Source organism: Oryza brachyantha, chromosome 4 (genome assembly GCF_000231095.2).
Source record: "Oryza brachyantha chromosome 4, ObraRS2, whole genome shotgun sequence".
Lineage (NCBI taxonomy): Eukaryota > Viridiplantae > Streptophyta > Magnoliopsida > Poales > Poaceae > Oryza > Oryza brachyantha.
The window spans coordinates 5551344-5569998 of record NC_023166.2 but is presented as its reverse complement, the minus strand read 5'-3'; the positions used below and the strand labels follow the sequence as shown (position 1 = coordinate 5569998).

At 37.4% G+C, this 18655-nt stretch overlaps 1 protein-coding gene across 1 annotated transcript; it reads right to left on the bottom strand.

Moving 5' to 3' along the window:
* Nucleotides 1–5134: 5134 nt before the first annotated feature.
* On the bottom strand, nucleotides 5135–15954 carry LOC102700892 (tropinone reductase homolog At5g06060-like). Its single transcript, XM_006653167.3, has 5 exons — nucleotides 15863–15954; nucleotides 7157–7370; nucleotides 6215–6437; nucleotides 5995–6105; nucleotides 5135–5367 (listed from the first exon to the last, which is right to left on the bottom strand). Exons 1-5 carry the CDS (start codon nucleotides 15952–15954, stop codon nucleotides 5180–5182), a joined length of 828 nt encoding a protein of 275 aa, XP_006653230.1. The 3' UTR covers nucleotides 5135–5179.
* Nucleotides 15955–18655: the final 2701 nt, after the last annotated feature.

Genomic DNA, 18655 nt, shown 5'->3' with positions numbered 1-18655 from the left:
AGTGTTACCTGTAACGGGTCCTAACTGGCCAAAGGGTACGGGCTATCAACACCTTTGACAAGCCGGAAGGTATGTACCCGTCAGAGGTGTGAATCACTTCTGACGGCTTTCCACCCGTCAGAGGTGACTCCACTCACCAGTGACCACTGATCACTGACCATGGCCAAAACCGTCACAGATAAGGGTTTGGGCCCGCCACAGGTGATCATGTCCAGTGTAGTGACACTATTTTCTGCAGTTATAATTAGCCCATGAGATTGATGCAAAATGAGAAATGTGATTAGTATATTGTCAGAGCGTGAATTGCTTAAGTGGGCAACCAATTGGCCACCCTTTCTGAGTTCTACCGGAGACAGGGTAGGGATGGCAACGAGTCGGGTTTGGTGCGGGTAAAGCAATTACCCGTCGGCCAAATCGAAGGTTGCGGATAGAATTTTCTACCCATACCCATGCCCACGGGTAAAATAGGATACCCAAAGCCGTACCCGTTGGGTACCGGGCAGGTATCGGGTACCCGTCGGGTCTATCATTTTACATGTTAAAAGAACATCAAAATAATCATTCCAACATATAGAACAAACAACATACCGCTCATAATACAATATTGCATCACACATGAAAAGTTCAACAAATACAACATATTGCTCATAATAAAATATTACAAGAAATATAACAAATTAATCATAGCAATAATAATAGCACATTATGTACTACCTTCGTCCCATAATAACCTCATTTTTCATTTTTTCCATGTCCAACGTTTGACCATTCGTCTTATTTGAAAAATTTATACAAAAACTTAAAAAAATTAGTCACGTATAAAATACTATTTATATTTTATCATCTAATAACAATAAAAATATTAATCGCAAAAAATTTTTAAATAAAATGAATGGTCAAACATTGGATATGAAAAAACAAAAAATGAGGTTATTATGGGACGAAAGTACTAATGTTCATATTTAACCATTAATATTATATCACACACCAAAAGTTCAAGGGTCACATGAAAGTTTTTAGTTAAAAGAGAGTATATCACAAATATTATTACATGAATAGCATAATAAGTTTTTAGCCAAAATTCAATATGTTCGGGTACCCGACGGGTTACCCGTGGATAGGAAAAAAATACCCGTGCCCATACCCGTGTTGATCTGGGTCGGGTACGGGTACTACCCGTGGATAAAAAGTTATACCCGTACCCGTTCCCATCGAATTGGGTACCCATAAGTACCCGGTACCCGTACCAAAATTACCATCCCTAGGCCACATTCGTTTTGCGGAGGGTAAGTTAACTTAACCTAGCATGAAAAAAGTAGTAATAGATTAGTACATAATTAATTAATTATTAATTATTAAAAATATAAAATAGATTAATATAATTTTTTAAAAAAACTTTCCTATAATTTTTTTACAGAAAGTACATCATTTAGCAGTTTGGGAAACGTACGTACGAAAAACGAGGCTGTAAGTTAACTTATGGGGTGAACGAACGTGGCCTGGGTGAGATTGGAGCAAAAGTTTCACACGGGCAAAAGAGATACAAAGAGTTTTTATAGCTTCAGGTCATAAGATGTGTAATGCCCTGGGCCGTGTACGGTAGCCCCATTAGTTAACTTATCTTTCTCGTTTTTTACATATACATTTTTCGAACTGCTAAACAATATACTTTTTACAAAACTTTTTTATAGGTAAGTTGTTTTAAAAAATCATATTAATATATTTTATATTTTTAATAATTAATTAATTATATACTAATATATTATTACGTTTACACTTACACCCCCACCGCCTATCGAGGCCCTAGCGCGTTGCTTGCTATTTGACTTGAGAAAAGCTAGATCCGATTCCCTTCATGTTGAGTTTGTCCCATCTTTTATAACAAAATGAGTGCACAGTGCCCGGGAGCTTGTCCCTCATTTTGGGATAACAAGGGTAATGTACAAAAGAGTGTATACATGTTCATGCCACAAGGTGCGTAATACTTTAGTCCTGTTCTATATTTTTATGGATATTTGATGATGTCTTGAGGCCCTGTTTAGTTTTTAAAAAGTTTGTCTAAAAATATAATTTTTGAATATCTAAATAGAACATTAAATATATATATGAACATAAAATTAATTACATAGTTATGAAAAAAACCGTGAGACTAATCTTTTAAATCTAATTAGTACATGATTAGCTATAAGTGCTACAGTAACCGACATATGTTAATGACGGATTGATTATGCTTAAAAGATTTGTCTCACAGTTTGTTTACGAAATCTGTAATTTATTTTATGATTAGACTATTTTTAATATGTTTGTATGTCCGATATATTTGATTCGATGTTTTTAAAAAACGAAATGCATGATGGGGTGAAATAATGGTAAACTGTATTGTTGACGGGACATCAGATTGACTGGTTGACTGACGGGAAAGGCGGAGGTGGTGCAGCGCACGTCCCCAATTCGAGCCAGCTTGGTATCGCGGGTGCGTGTTGCGTGTGTTGGCCAATCATGTCACTGTTGCCTTGCAAGCCAGCGAGCAACGTGAGTTATAGATATGTTAAGGGTTGTTTAGTTGGTAAAAAAGAATTTTGTGATATTGAACGTTTGATTGAATATCGAGAGTGGATTTTTGACATGAATGGAAAAAGAAATTTCAGATTTCGTCGGGAAACCGTGAGACGAATCTTTTGAGTCTAATTAATCTGTCATTAGCACATGTTGGTTACGTTGTACTTATGACTAATCATGTCCTAATTAGGCTTAAAAGATTCGTCTCATGATTTCCCCTGTAACTATGTAATTAGTTTTAATGTTTATGTATATTTAATGCTTGTGTCTAAAAATTTAATGTGATGTTTTTGGAAAAAAAATTTTAGGACTAAACAAGGCCTTAGGTAACGCCGATGTATATGATAAATTAAGAACTAAATATTAAGATGTTAAAATAAATTTATTTGATTTTTAAAAGAAACTTCTTATACAGAAAATTTTCATAGAAAACAGGCAATCTTAGGTGGTGTTTAGATTGAGAAAATTTTTTAGAGAAGTATCACGTCAAATGTTTGACCGGATGTCGGAAGAGGTTTTTGGACACCAATAAAAAAACGAATTTCACGGCTAGCCTGGAAACCGCGAGACGAATCTTTTGAGCCTAATTAATCCGTCATTAGCACATATTGGTTACTGTAGCACTTATGGCTAATCATGAACTAATTAGGATTAAAAAATTCGTCTCAAGATTTCTACCGTAATTGTGCAATTAGTTTTTTGGTTCATCTATATTTAATGTTTTATTTAGGTGTCCAAAAATTAGATGTGATGTTTTTGGAAAAAAAATTTGTGAACTAAACAAGGCCTTATCTACTTCATCTGTCCGTGGAAAAAGGTAACCATTTGGTTTTCACGTCAAGTTTTTGATCATTCATCTTATTTAAAAAAATTAAGAAATTTTAAAAAAATTAGTCACATATAAAATACTATAAAATACTATTCATATATTATCATCTAATAAAAATAAAAATATTAATTATATTTTTTTAAATAAGAGGAATAGTTAAATATTATATAAAAACACTAAAATGTTGATTTGTTTTATAACCTAGGGAGTAGGAAGTTTGAACGGACCCTCAGATTATAGCTGCATCGCCAAAGACACGTCCAACATCATAGCTTTTAATGTGGACAAGAAACATGACTGTCCATAAAAAAAATCAAGTTTAAGCCGGCTGAAAGCACATATACATACAATTTATTTAAAAAATACTCCCTCCGGTCAAAATCACTTCTCATTTATATTTTTAGTTTTAAATTTAGAGTTACTTTTCGGTTTTTTATTGTAGTTTATTTTCTGGTATATGCTTTCATATCGCTAATAATATGTATATAAATGTTTATTAACAAATTATTTTTCATTTACAAATATGAGGTTTTGCATTTTTTTCCTTCAAAAGGCGAAATGACCTTTCGAGGAAAAATAAATTTATAAAACTAAATATGTGTGATATTACGATAACCAACATTTTGTAAAAATATTTTTATAAAACTAAATATGTGTGATTACGATACTACCTTTCAAGGAATATATATATATATATATATATATATATATATATATATATATATATATATATCATTTGTTCTACATTTAAATTAAGCATTTCAGAAATAATTGAGACGCAGAATTTTCTTAAAAAACTACGGATTTATCATAAAACAACATATTTAGTTGTGAAACAATATATCAAAGAACTATAGTTTTAGAGTTCTGCTATTGTCCTTTTCAAGTTACATAAGTTGTAGCTTTGGGAAAAATTGATGTTAAACATGTAATTTTATTATATACGCCATTAAATTCTTAGTTTTATGATACTTCGATCACACTTTGATTGGTTTTGATACACTTACTATTATTAATAACCGGAAAAGAAAACTCATTGATAAGTTCGAAACCAGCCCGTATTTTATATGCTTCAGCTTTGAGGAAAGATAAAGTAGGGTACGTACATAGGTGACGTGGATTAATATGGTTTGAGCAAGTTCTATAGTATAGCTAACTAGTACTGGCTCAAATTAATTTATAGTCAATTTAATAGCTAATTGATATAATAGTTAGCTATAAAACATCAATACATGGTCCCATATGGCTACAAATTAGTAGCACACATCTCTTCTTTCTCCTCTCTTTTCTTTTTAAAATATACTTATAGATGGCTTATAGCTATTGTACTGCTCTAATAAGCTGGTGTCCTGGTTGGTTTTAGAGCAGGTACAATAGCAGACTATAAGCCAGCTATAAGTGTATTTTAAGGTGAGAAGAGAGAGGAGCAGCGAGCTACAGATTTGTAGCTAGCTGTAGTACGGACTTTAAAACATATGTGTCTGATAGGTGGGACTATATATTAATTGTGTAGTATATGACTATCGTATGAATGGACTATTAAGTTGGTTAGTTTATAGCCAATGGTTGGTTGTACGAGTATTAACTTGCTCTTAAGAGTAAGTTCAATAGTATAGTCAACTACTGGCTCTAGTTCATCTATAGCTAATTTAATAGCTAACTCATACAATATTTATCTATAAAACATTAATACATGGTCCCACATATCATACATATATTTTGTTTTAGAATCCATATACGGCTGGCTACAAATTAGTAATCCATCTTTTTTTTCTCTCCCATCTTATCTCTTTAAAATATGCTTATAGTTGACTTATAGCCTATTATCGGGCCACCGTGGACACAGATAATTTGGCCAGTGATATAAGATGCCGTTGGCATACAGAGGAATGCCACTAGTGACGAAACCTCCTCCGGCTTGCCTACGCGCCGCATCGGTGTGCGCGCCATGTCCTCTCGAACGAAGTCCGTTCCACTCACTCCATGATATTGCGGATCATCTCCTCCGCTCTTGAACTGCAGTCGATAACAAATTAGCAGTAACTCAGTGGAACTGCACGAAACATGCATAACTTATCAATTTCTATTTTATGGTTCAGACAAATCTAACATTTTAGTAGAAAATATGCTTTAAAATAGCTACGACAACTAATTCCTAGCTCTAGAGAGTGGAATTTTTTTTATATTAGGATAGGTCCATTAAATTATAATATTAAGGCAAAAAATAAAAATATGCAATTAGAGTCCAAATATATGTGCTTAGAGTACAATTCTATGTATCATTAAAGAGTTTTCTTTTACGATCCTTAAAATTCTACCTTAAGTTACCAAATTATATAGGTTAAAACCTAATATCTATACATACGTATCTCGAGGCACCAAAATTTTAAACTACAATTTGATATCTCTAGTTACTTAATTTATAAAAGGATAGTAGACATTCTCATAATTTAAATTTATTTTTTTATAATATCAATAATAATAGTTCATTTAATGCATGACGATTACTGCAATTCAATTATGGCTCTATCAAACAGAGTTTGATATTATTGAGTGAAGTTTTTTTTTCGGGGGGGGGGGGGGGCGGGCGGGGTGTTGTTGTGGACGTACAGTGTCAATAAGGGGCGTATCGATGATGCCGGGCGCGATGCAGTTCACTCGTATCCCATCGCTCGCCCATTCAACAGCTAGGCTCTTGGTAGTTTGATTCATTGCACCTGCGATTACCATACACAATATTAACTTTTTGTACTTAATTACACCTGAAAGCTAGGCATTTTAGATTGCACTTTGGATCGAGGCCTAATTAAAAAAAAAAAAGCTTACCTTTTGCAGCGGAGAAGACAAAGACGGGGAGAGTTGGGAATCCGGTGATGGATGATATGCCGGAAATGTTGACGATGCTGGCCTTCCCGGAGGACTTGAGAAGAGGATGCATCAGCTGGCTTAGGTGAAAGCATGACTCCAGATTACTCGCCATCACGCAGGCCAGTTCCTCGCCGGTCACCTCCACCGCCGGTTTCAGGAAGAACATGCCAGCATTGTTGACCTAATGCAGACATCATAATACTCTTTCAAATTTCAATATATCGAGAAAACAATTTGAACAGGGCAATTTTATCATTCTCGATATAAAAGTACGTACGTACCTGACACATCAAAATTTTCGCATTGATATGTATTTTTCGGAAACAGTTAAAAATAGCCAATTTTAAACGTTGAGAAGGTAACTCGAGATACTAAAATTTACGCTTGGTTTTAATACCTCAACGTACAAAAGTAACTAAAGGTGTTAAATTTTATGCTAAAAAATATAGTATCTTCTGGTATTTTTTTCAACAATTGTAAAATTGCTTTTCGAAACATATGGCTAGACAAGGACTAATTTTTAACCAAGAACAGAGTGATCCACGGCTGTCGTTGGCGCGTCACCATTAGATTGACATAAGCAAGCTAGGCTGAGGCCAAGGGCTGATCTAGCGGGGGCTAGCGGGGTTCGAGTCCTCTACGGATCTCATATGGAAAATAGGAGAGGGGCAGGGAAAAAAAAGGGAGAAATAAGAAGAGGGAAGACCGAATGAGAAAGAAGGCCAGCCCGCTCGACCTTCGGATCCTAGATCCGCCGTTAGCTGAGACACACATATCATACGGCACGCACAGACGTGGCCATTCTTGTTGCTTTTGCACACGTACGGCGAAAGGCAGGGATCGATCGATGGACACAAAGCCAGCCGTACCACATATGCGTTCTTGTTATTTGGCGCTTACGAGGATGTCGAGCTTGCCGTCGAACATGGCGCGCACCCTGCCGGCGAGCGCCTCCCGGTCGGCGCGCACCGACACGTCGCAGACGGAGACGGAGACGGAGACGGCGAGCTTCCTGGCGCTCCACTCCTCCAGGCGTCTTCTCAGGCCAGCCTCGTTCCGGGCGCACGTGTGCACCGTCGCGCCGAAGCTCGCTAGCTCCTCCACGATGGCCAGCCTGTACACACACATGTAAGATCATAAGCATGATTAATATTTTCTGATGAACAATTGGCTTGCGATTTGGTTTATAAATTGAATTTGGTTTGGAAACAATTAAGGTGTTGGTGCGAGTGTGTGTAACTAATGTGAGTCAGGTTGCGATATCTGTGCTCGGAAACGGTTGGTTTGTCTCTAGTTGTGCAGGTGACTTGAGGTCAATATCGGTCAATGGCGGTGGGATCGTGACTAGGCTCAGGGAGAAGCTGAGGTCCGGACGATCGAGGATGCCAGGTGATATTGAATACGAGTTGGCACATGGTGGAGCAACACCGTGTGAGATGGAATCGTAACGGGCTTCACATGTTATGTGTGTAAGCGCCGAAAAAATCGGGAAGTAAATCGGATCAAAACTGGATGAGAAAAGGAAAGGAATTTGCTACAGGTTCGGACACTGTAGCAGCATCGGATACTGTAGCGCACGATGCTGTAGCAACCGGATTACTGTAGCGCGCGGCACTGTAGCAACCGGATCGGATTGCTGTAGCGCGGCGGGTACTGTAGCAGTCGGACTACTGTAGCACGGCTGATTTTGGTACGTTGGATTTGATTAGGAAAACTAAGAGATGAGCCATATTAGTATAAGGAGTCCTACTCCTATTTGGTGATAGACTTTTCGATATAAATAGAGACCGAGGGGTATGCCCCCGGTGTGCTTTTGTGAGACTTAGTTGTTGATTCTAGATCGACGATTTTGATAGGAGTGCTGTTGGTGCACTTTGTAAATACCAGTTGATGCAATAAAGTCAAGATCATTCAATCTACGTTTTCGGCTTTCATCTATTGGTGATTTTTTGGATTCCGACGATCCGATCGACGTCATAGGAGTGGCGCGATTCAATGATCTGCTCGGCGGCACATGAGCGGCGCGATCAAGATAGCGGCGACACAGGAGCGACGCGATCAAGGTAGCAAGCCTGCGTCAATTTCTTCGACAGAGGTAATCTTTTATTCCGCGAAAGATTTTTGGGTTTTGTTTTTCCCTACCATTCACCCCCCTCTGGTAGGTTTGTTTGATCTTGTTCGATCCTACAAGTGGTATCAGAGCCTCGTTTTCTATTTGATCTTCACCGATTTTTAGATTTGTTTGCCATGGCTGAAAAGTTTTCAAACAAACCTCACATATTTAATGGATCTGATTTTGACTATTGGAAGAAAAAGATGGAATTTATATTACATCTCAGGGTTATGATATTTGGCTTAAAGTTAATCAATCTTATGAGATTCCTGAACGCATTGATACTCCGGCTCTAAAATTAGAATTTGAAAATAATTGCAAAGCGCGCAATATTATTCTGAATGGGATTTCTCGCTCCGATTTTGATCGTGTTTCGCATTTTGCAACTGCTAATAAGATTTGGAAAGCTTTAAATGATTTTCATACTGGAACTTCAAATATCAAAGAGTTGCGAAAGGATGTTTTCAAAAAGGAGTACATAAAATTTGAGATGAAACTTGGAGAATCCTTGGATGACTATTTGGCTCGTTTCAATAAAATCTTGAGTGATCTTAGATCTGTTGATGCTTCTTATGATGTTAACTATTCTCAATTTGAGATTGCTCGTCACTTTATGAATGGCCTTGATATGAAAGTTTGGGATGTTGAAGTTACTTCAATTCAAGAGTCTGTTGATATGAATGCTTTAACTTTGGATATTCTTTATACTAAATTGAAAACATATGAGATGAATATTCTTTCAAAAAGGACTGATTTGAAATCTACTGCTTTAATATCCTCATATGGATCTTCTTCTGAGTCTATTTCTTTGGCAGCCTTTGCTGCTTTTACCGCCTTGTCCGATGATCAACTGGAAGAGATCAGTGAGGAGGACTTGGTTTTGGCTGCTAACAGAATTTCTCGAGCTGTGAGTAATATCAGGATCAGGAGAAGAGCAGGACCAATTCGATGCTTTGGATGTGGTCAACCGAATCACATCCGTTCTCAGTGCCCCAAGCTTGGAAGAGGTAAACAGGAAGAAGCTAAACCTCAAGATGCATCCAAAGATGCCAAGCAGAATAAGAAACAAATCAAGAATATGAAGATGAAGAAGTATTATCAAAAGGCGTTGGATGAAGCTTTTGCAGCTGTTCAAGAAAACAGTGACGTTGAGTTTGAAGATGATGAAGAAGAAGACAAGAGTATGAACATTGCTGGTGTTTGTCTCATGTCTAAAAGTTTTGAGGATTCTGACGATGACAACGAGGTAACTGGTCCTTCTAGTGTTGAATATTTTCAAGAAGTGATTTCTTGCAAAAATTGTGCTAGTTTAACTCAAGAGGTTTCTTATTTAAAAAGTTCTTTGCAAAGATTTTCTGATGGAAAAAGGAACCTCAACATGATTCTTGACCAATCTAAAGTTAGCACACACAATCGTGGTTTAGGTTTTGATCCTCATGTTCACTTTTCTAGACATCCTCCTACTGTTTTAAGTATTGTTCAGAATGGTAAAATTTTGACTGAACCTGAACCTAAGACCACTGTATCTAAATCTGCTGGCATCATGTCTTCCTTGAGTGCTTCTTCATCAAAAGTTGTGAGTGCTAAACATGTCGTGAATGCTAAACCTGCTTTTAACACTAAATCTATTGTAAATGCCAAACCTGTCTTTAGTACTACATCGGTTGTTAATGTTAAACCTGCTATATCAACTTGTGCTTCAACTCATTGTGATAAGTATACATGTTCCTTTTGTGGCAAAGATGGCCATATTGTTGGTTTCTGTTTTAGACTTGCTAGAAAGCAGAAAAAGGAACGGGAAATTGCTTTTGCAAAACAAAGATGGCAAAAATCTGCTTTTACCTCGAGGCAGGCGGTTAGACTGCAGTAGTACCAGCAGTCAAACCGGTGTTATAACCCCCGTCAGAACGGTGGTAAAGCTTTGGTCAGACCGCAGGTTCCTAAGCAGTTAAACCAGCCTTGGGAGCATTTTTCTAAAAGGAAACATATTGAATTTTCTACTGGTTATGTTCCTGTTAGATCTGGTCGTGTGTCTCAGTACTGGATTCCTAAATGTTTATTATCTAACCCCAGTACTGAGACTTCGGCATCTGCTTATGCATAGGCATTTTTGGCGAGGAAGGAGAACGTGTGGATTGTGGACTCCGGTTGTTCGCGACATATGACCGGTGATAAAAGTTGGTTCTCCTCTCTCGTGAGGGCATCAAGGAAGGATTCAATCATCTTCGGTGATGCTTCTACTAGTACGATCACTGCAACTAGATCTGTCAAGTTTTCTAAAGATGTGATGTTCTGGCATCGCAGACTTGGACATATTGGCTTTGATCATCTAACTAGGATTAGTGGTTCAGATCTTATTCGTGGTTTGCCTAAACTTAAAAAAGATGTTGATTTGGTTTGCTCGCCATGTCGTCATGCTAAAATGGTTGTATGCTCGCATACTCCTACATTTTCTGTGATGACGGATGCACCAGGACAGCTCTTACACATGGACACTATCGGTCCGGCTAGAGTGCAATCTGTTGGAGGAAAGTGGTATGTGTTGGTTATAGTTGACGATTTCTCTCGTTATTGTTGGGTTTTCTTTATGGTTACCAAAGATGAGGCTTTTGAACACTTTAAAAGCTTGTATCTTCGGTTGGCCATTCAACTTCCTGGATCTTTAAGAACCATCCGAAGCGATAATGGTGGAGAGTTTAAAAACGCTTCTTTTGAGAGGTTTTGCAATGAAAAAGGTCTTGAACATCAATTTTCGTCTCCCCGGGTTCCTCAACAAAATGGTGTGGTTGAAAGAAAAAATCGTTCTTTGGTTGAGATGGCTAGGACTATGCTTGATGAGTACAGTACATCTAGGAAATTTTGGGCTGAAGCGGTTAATACTGCATGCTATATTTCCAATCGTGTTTTCTTGAGATCAAAACTTAGAAAGACTTCTTATGAGCTTCGTTTTGGACATACACCTAAGATTTCTCATTTACGTGTTTTTAGGTGTAAGTGCTTTGTGTTAAAGTCTGGGATTTTAGATAAATTTGAATCACGCTCTCGTGATGGACTTATGTTAGGATATGCTGCCCATTCTCGAGGTTACCGTGTACTTGTTTTAGAAACTAACAAAATTATTGAGACTTGTGAAGTCACTTTTGATGAGGCTAGTCCAGGTACTAGACCCGAAATTTCAGGTACAATATCACAGGTTCAGGGGGAGGATATATTTGTGGAGGAAAGTGATGACGAGGACGACGACGAATTGTCGGCTGGTCAGACCGGTGGCACAATGTCAGTCAGACCGCAGGCAGAAGAGCGGTCAAACAGGCCCGGAGGATCTTCCTCATGTGTTTCAGGTGCGGATGGTGGTGGACCTCCAGAAACCTCTAGTTCGTCAGAACAGGGTACAGAACATGAAAATTCATCTGAAGCCACTGCTCCACTTCATATTCAACTACGACATCCTCCAGAACAAATAATAGGTAACTTGGATGAACGTACTACAAGGTCGAAGGTAATAACTCGTGATTTTCATGTGAATTCTGCTTTTGTTGCTAATTTTGAGCCCAAAGATGTTACTCATGCCTTAACTGATGAATCGTGGATTAATGCCATGCATGAAGAACTTGAGAATTTTGAAAGAAATAAAGTTTGGTACTTAGTTGAACCTCCTGTTGGTCATAATATTATTGGAACTAAATGGGTTTTCAAAAATAAACAAAATCAGGATGGTTTAATTATTAGAAACAAGGCTAGACTTGTGGCTCAGGGTTTTACTCAAATGGAAGGGTTGGATTATGATGAAACTTTTGCTCCTGTTGCTAGAATTGAAGCAATTAGACTTTTGTTGGCTTTTGCTGCTTCAAAAGGTTTTAAATTATTTCAAATGGATGTTAAAAGTGCTTTTCTAAATGGCTATATACAGGAGAAAGTTTATGTGAAACAACCACCTGGTTTTGAAAATCCTGATTTTCCCAACCATGTTTTTCGTTTGTCTAAAGCCTTGTATGGCTTGAAACAAGCACCTAGAGCATGGTATGATAGGCTTAAAAACTTTTTACTTGCTAAAGGTTTTATAATGGGAAAAATTGATAAAACTCTCTTTGTTCTTAAGCATGGTGATGATCAACTTTTCGTTCAGATTTATGTGGATGATATCATCTTTGGTTGTTCATCTCACCCTTTGGTTGTGGAGTTTGCTGAAACGATGCACAGGGAATTTGAAATGAGTATGATGGGCGAGTTGACTTATTTTTTGGGATTGCAAATTAAACAAACACCTCAAGGTACGTTTGTGCATCAAACAAAATACACCAAGGATCTTTTACGACGTTTCAAGATGGACAATTGCAAGCCGATGACTACACCTATAGGATCTGCTACTGTGTTGGATCATGATGAAGATGGTGAAGCGGTTGATCAAAAGGAATACAGAAGTATGATAGGATCATTGCTTTATCTCACTGCTTCAAGACCGGATATACAATTTGCTGTGTGTTTGTGCGCTCGATTTCAAGCTTCTCCGAGAGCTTCACATCACCAAGCGGTTAAACGCATCATGAGGTACTTACAACACACTCTTGAATTTGGAATTTGGTATTCTACTTCATCTTCTATATGCTTGAGTGGTTATTCGGATGCGGATTTTGGAGGCTGTAGAATTGATAGGAAGAGTACCAGTGGTACATGCTATTTTCTTGGTACTTCATTGATTGCATGGTCTTCTCGAAAACAATCTAATGTTGCTCAATCAATTGCTGAATCTGAATATGTTGCTGCTGCTAGTTGTTGCTCCCAAATTTTGTGGCTTATCTCAACCTTGAGAGATTATGGTCTTACTTTTGAGAAAGGTCCTCTCTTTTGTGATAATACAAGTGCTATTAATATTGCTAAGAATCCTGTTCAACACTCACGCACTAAGCACATTGATATTCGTTTTCACTTTTTGAGGGATCATGTTGAGAAGGGAGATGTGGAATTAAAATTTGTTGATACTACATTGCAATTGGCTGATATTTTCACGAAACCTTTGGATTCTTCTCGATTTGCTTTTCTTCGGGGAGAATTAGGAGTTATTCATCCTTTTGGCATCAATTAAGGGGGAGTTTTTGGCTCCGTGTTGCATTTTCCTCTTTTGATTTTGTTTTTGCATACATGTTTTAATTAATGCATGGTGTGTTTTAAAACCAAAAAAAATCAAAAAAAAGGAAGAGCTTTGTTTCGTGCCTTTAGTATATTGTAGTACTTGCTTGCAATACTTGTTAGAGAATATGATTAGTAATCTAGCTTGTCTGCATTTTTGGTTTATACATGAGCTTTTGATATTGCTTTTAAGGGAGATGATGCATGACACTTAAATTCTATACTTGAATTAAGTAAATATGCAATATTGATGCTAGCATATAGGTTGTTTTTAAATACTTATATATATGCTTTATTGATTTGTTATTCCTCAATAGCTTTTTAAATTGCTCAAGAGAATAAAAAATATCTGAGAGAAAAAAATGAATACCGAATCCTTGGACAGCCTTGACGACAAGGACGTATTCGATGTGAGCAAAAATAATGGGTGCCGAATCCTTGGAAACAGTCTTGACAACAAGGACGTACCCGGAATAATTGAGCAAAAAGGCTCAAGTAAAAAGGTTAAAAATTCTCTTGGTAATTTTGTGCTAGAGCTAATTTGAGAAAGAGTGATAAATACAATGGGTATATATGTACAGTATTTATTTTTCAATCTATGTGCTTGTACCGATGTTGCATTATAACTCTTTGAAATCATGAATTCTTAATCTTGATCTTAATTGCCATATCTCAAGTTCATGGTTTTACTTTAGTGCATGCTTGTTAGTTAGCTAGTCACTTTTTCTACCTTGTTATTACAATACAAGTTCTTGAGTTACTATTGGTACATTGCAAAGCTCTCCGAGAAAAAATGAAAATAAAAAACCTTCATTGATGAATTTATTGTCAAAAGGGGGAGAACAAGGTAACAAAAAAACTTTTGTGCATAATTGTCATACTCAAAGGATTTTCTTTCTTTTCAAAAGTGAGAGATTTTTGCATTGCATGCTTTTTGGAGTTACTTCACAAAAACAACAAAACAAATTTTGAAGTGTTTGCCAATGTGTTCATCAAGGGGGAGATTGTAAGATCATAAGCATGATTAATATTTTCTGATGAACAATTGGCTTGCGATTTGGTTTATAAATTGAATTTGGTTTGGAAACAATTAAGGTGTTGGTGCGAGTGTGTGTAACTAATGTGAGTCAGGTTGCGATATCTGTGCTCGGAAACGGTTGGTTTGTCTCTAGTTGTGCAGGTGACTTGAGGTCAATATCGGTCAATGGCGGTGGGATCGTGACTAGGCTCAGGGAGAAGCTGAGGTCCGGACGATCGAGGATGCCAGGTGATATTGAATACGAGTTGGCACATGGTGGAGCAACACCGTGTGAGATGGAATCGTAACGGGCTTCACATGTTATGTGTGTAAGCGCCGAAAAAATCGGGAAGTAAATCGGATCAAAACTGGATGAGAAAAGGAAAGGAATTTGCTACAGGTTCGGACACTGTAGCAGCATCGGATACTGTAGCGCACGATGCTGTAGCAACCGGATTACTGTAGCGCGCGGCACTGTAGCAACCGGATCGGATTGCTGTAGCGCGGCGGGTACTGTAGCAGTCGGACTACTGTAGCACGGCTGATTTTGGCATGTTGGATTTGATTAGGAAAACTAAGAGATGAGCCATATTAGTATAAGGAGTCCTACTCCTATTTGGTGATAGACTTTTCGATATAAATAGAGACCGAGGGGTATGCCCCCGGTGTGGTTTTGTGAGACTTAGTTGTTGATTCTAGATCGACGATTTTGATAGGAGTGCTGTTGGTGCACTTTGTAAATACCAGTTGATGCAATAAAGTCAAGATCATTCAATCTACGTTTTCGGCTTTCATCTATTGGTGATTTTTTGGATTCCGACGATCCGATCGACGTCATAGGAGTGGCGCGATTCGATGATCTGCTCGGCGGCACATGAGCGGCGCGATCAAGATAGCGGCGACACAGGAGCGACGCGATCAAGGTAGCAAGCCTGCGTCAATTTCTTCGACAGAGGTAATCTTTTATTCCGCGAAAGATTTTTGGGTTTTGTTTTTCCCTAGCATTCACCCCCCTCTGGTAGGTTTGTTTGATCTTGTTCGATCCTACAACACATGCATGTGTATATATGTGAAACACTGAAGTAATTAAAGATCGATCAAACTGATCGATGATTGATGAAGAAGACCTCGTGGACAACTATTGATCTTGCATATACGTAAGGATCTGCAATATTGATTCGATTTTTCAAAAAAAAAATAAAAGAAACAACAGTTCTGCTGACCATCTTGCATATATATATATAGTTAAGACAATGAGTTTATCGGAGAGCTAGCTAGCTGTATTTGGGATATTGATTTCCATGCTATTTTGCAAAGAGGTGGTGGCTGAGTTTGAAAGAAAGTTTACCCGATCCCTTTGCTGCCGCCGGTGACGAGTGCGGCGGTGCCGGCGAGGCTCCGTCGCCCGCCGTCTTGTTTGGAGTTTCTTGTTGTTGCCATATCACTTAGCGTAGTGTGAGGTGAGGGTGAGGCAGCCTGCGGCTGGGGGCATGTGTCTCAAATACCATTAGAAAGTTAAAAATCTATTTTAGTAAGGTAATATGTCGAGTTTCTACGTATACATTTTTTTACTTAAAAAAAGCTTAGATAAAACTGAAAATAATCTATGAGAAATAGCACAAGAGAAATGTGTGGTGTATGTATATGCAACAAATGTGTGGTGTATATGCAAACAGCAAAGGGTGCTGCGCTATCGATCGCTCCCCTATATCAGCGTGGATGAGCCTGCATCCTCGTCGGCGTCGACGCCCTCCCGGCCAGTGGTCGCAACTGTGTCAGTCGAGTTCCATAGTGTCTTCCATGCCAGGAATCCATCCTTGCGTGGAAGGACACGAAGCCTAATGGTTATAAGTAACATTTAAAATTCTGGGTTTAAATCTCTATAGGAGCATAAATTTCAGATTACGTATTTAAGAGGATAGTTTTTCTATTTGGATTAAGTTTCCGAATTTCAAATTAAAAAAATGGCTGCATATATCCAGTTGGATATAGGTGCTGGACAAAAAAAAAACCCTTCTCTAAAAATCATAAAAAAAAAGAATTCATCCTTGTGCAGGCGGCTAGCCATTGACGTCCTCCCTATGGGTGCAAGTGCAACCGCCGGTGAGTTTCTTCGTGCGCCCGACGTAAGTGTTGTTCGCTCATGTGACCTTGAGTTTCTGCACGTGCCTGACAGTGCCCTCGGTTGGAAGTACAAGAGTCTCACAGGAGCAATAAGGCAATTAGCCAAATCTAGATAGGTACATTCTGTGACTTTATTTTATGGAAATAGCGATGCGTACAATCTCTTTTCGTATGATCCATGTACGACGCACACAGCGCTGGTGTAGAGCCGCCGACGAAAGGAGCGCACGATGTGCTATGCGGACCATCATACACAGATCGTACAAAAACCATCGTACGTATAGGGACGCTCTTTGTTTCATGGATATTGTTGAAGATAAAAATACATCTGGAACGGTACCTTTTTTGGTTTTATCTATGTTTTAGTCAATTAATTTTCGATGGTTCTAATTGTTAAATTAAAATATTCTAGACGATGTTTTTATGTTTGGTCTTCATGGATAAGATCTATTGTATGTTTCGATAGTTGAAACGTGATACTTCGTACTCTAAAAAGCAAAAAAATGTTTTAAAGTATGATTTACGTGTGTTTCATAATTATAGTTGAAACCATTTTTATGAATAATGAAACATCTTTTTCTTAGACAGTTCTGATACTTTTAAAAAAACCAAAACCCCGGCCCGATCTGTAGCTGGATCTGTAAATTATTATAAATAAATTTAAGGTGGCAGAAATTTAAAGGAGAAATTTGTAAACTGCTCGTGCCGGTAATGTACAAACCGAGACAAACGGCTCAATAAGTTAAGTTTGCGTGAGAAGAGACAAACGGCCGAACGCTGGCGTGTTAGGCCAGTCCTAATGCATAGTTTTATGGTAGCAAGAATATAAACTAGGTAACCGAACCATATGAGTTTTATGGGAATGAAACCCCTCTCTTATCTCATGAAACTCGGTCATTTAATGACATTACCAAGTCAATAATTTTGCTAATGTGACATCATATTTAATATGCATGGCACCTCATGAAACATGTATTGAGACTGTCCTTAGAAAGCAGTTACATGATCTTTATTGTTAGTTTGAAAAGCACACATCAAACCACGAGTACTAATATATTTTTTACATATAAACATAATACGTTATCATTCCAACTGAAATTTATGGGTAAAATCAACAGCCCATGTATCTCAAAGGTTGATGACCGGTGGATATACAATTTATATATTATAACTGATTCTAATATTACTCAAACTTTGTATTATTCACAGCACGTGAAATGGAACGAATCACCGGCGCATAATAATTAATTAACACTGTCTTTGGGGTGATTGTTTGGCTGATTATTTGGAAACAAAAAATAATTTATCTGTATAACACACACACACACATATATATATATATATATACTCTACAGTAGTAACTCACGGGCTGCTCCGTGAGTCAGTGTCCAAAAAACATATCAAATCACCTTAAAATTTCGATTTATATGGCTCACTAGATTCTTTGTATCAAATCTCATAGCACGTAAATTTTTTTCATTTTTTAAGATTTTTAAGTATTTTTGTTGAGATTTTTAAAAGTGATACATAACACATTGATTATTTTATTAATATAGTATGGTCACTTTTAAAAATCTTAAAAAATACTTAAAAATCTCCAAAAATAAAAAATTTTGCGTGCTACAAGATTTTGATACCGAGAATCTAGTAAGTCATATAAGTCAAAATTAGAGGTAATTTGATATGTTTTTAGACCCTGACTCATAGAGCAGCCTATGAGTTGCAACTCACCGTAGCTAGACTATATATATATATATATATATATATATATATATATATATATATATATATATTCTTAGCAGTTAAAAGACAAGGCTGAAAAATAAACTTAAAAAATCCTAATATTAACTCAAAATTTAAGGTTCAAAATTCAAATTTCAGATTATAAGCATAAGTAGAAATGAGAAGATGGGAAGATATGAACGTCTATGGGGGTTTATTTGGGATAGATTAGTGCGATCCATTTGACATGATTCATCTCAAATAGGTCAAAAATTATAATGTAACTAATTAATTA

Excerpts from the sequence above, each read along its gene's own strand:
- LOC102700892 (XM_006653167.3), bottom strand. The coding sequence starts at position 15,954 with ATGGCAACAACAAGAAACTCCAAACAAGACGGCGGGCGACGGAGCCTC. Across the intron at positions 7,371-15,862 it reads GGCGGCAGCAAAGGGATCGG|GCTGGCCATCGTGGAGGAGC; the intron begins GTAAACTTTCTT and ends GTGTGTGTACAG. Across the intron at positions 6,106-6,214 it reads TGTCTTCTCCGCTGCAAAAG|GTGCAATGAATCAAACTACC; the intron begins GTAAGCTTTTTT and ends TGGTAATCGCAG.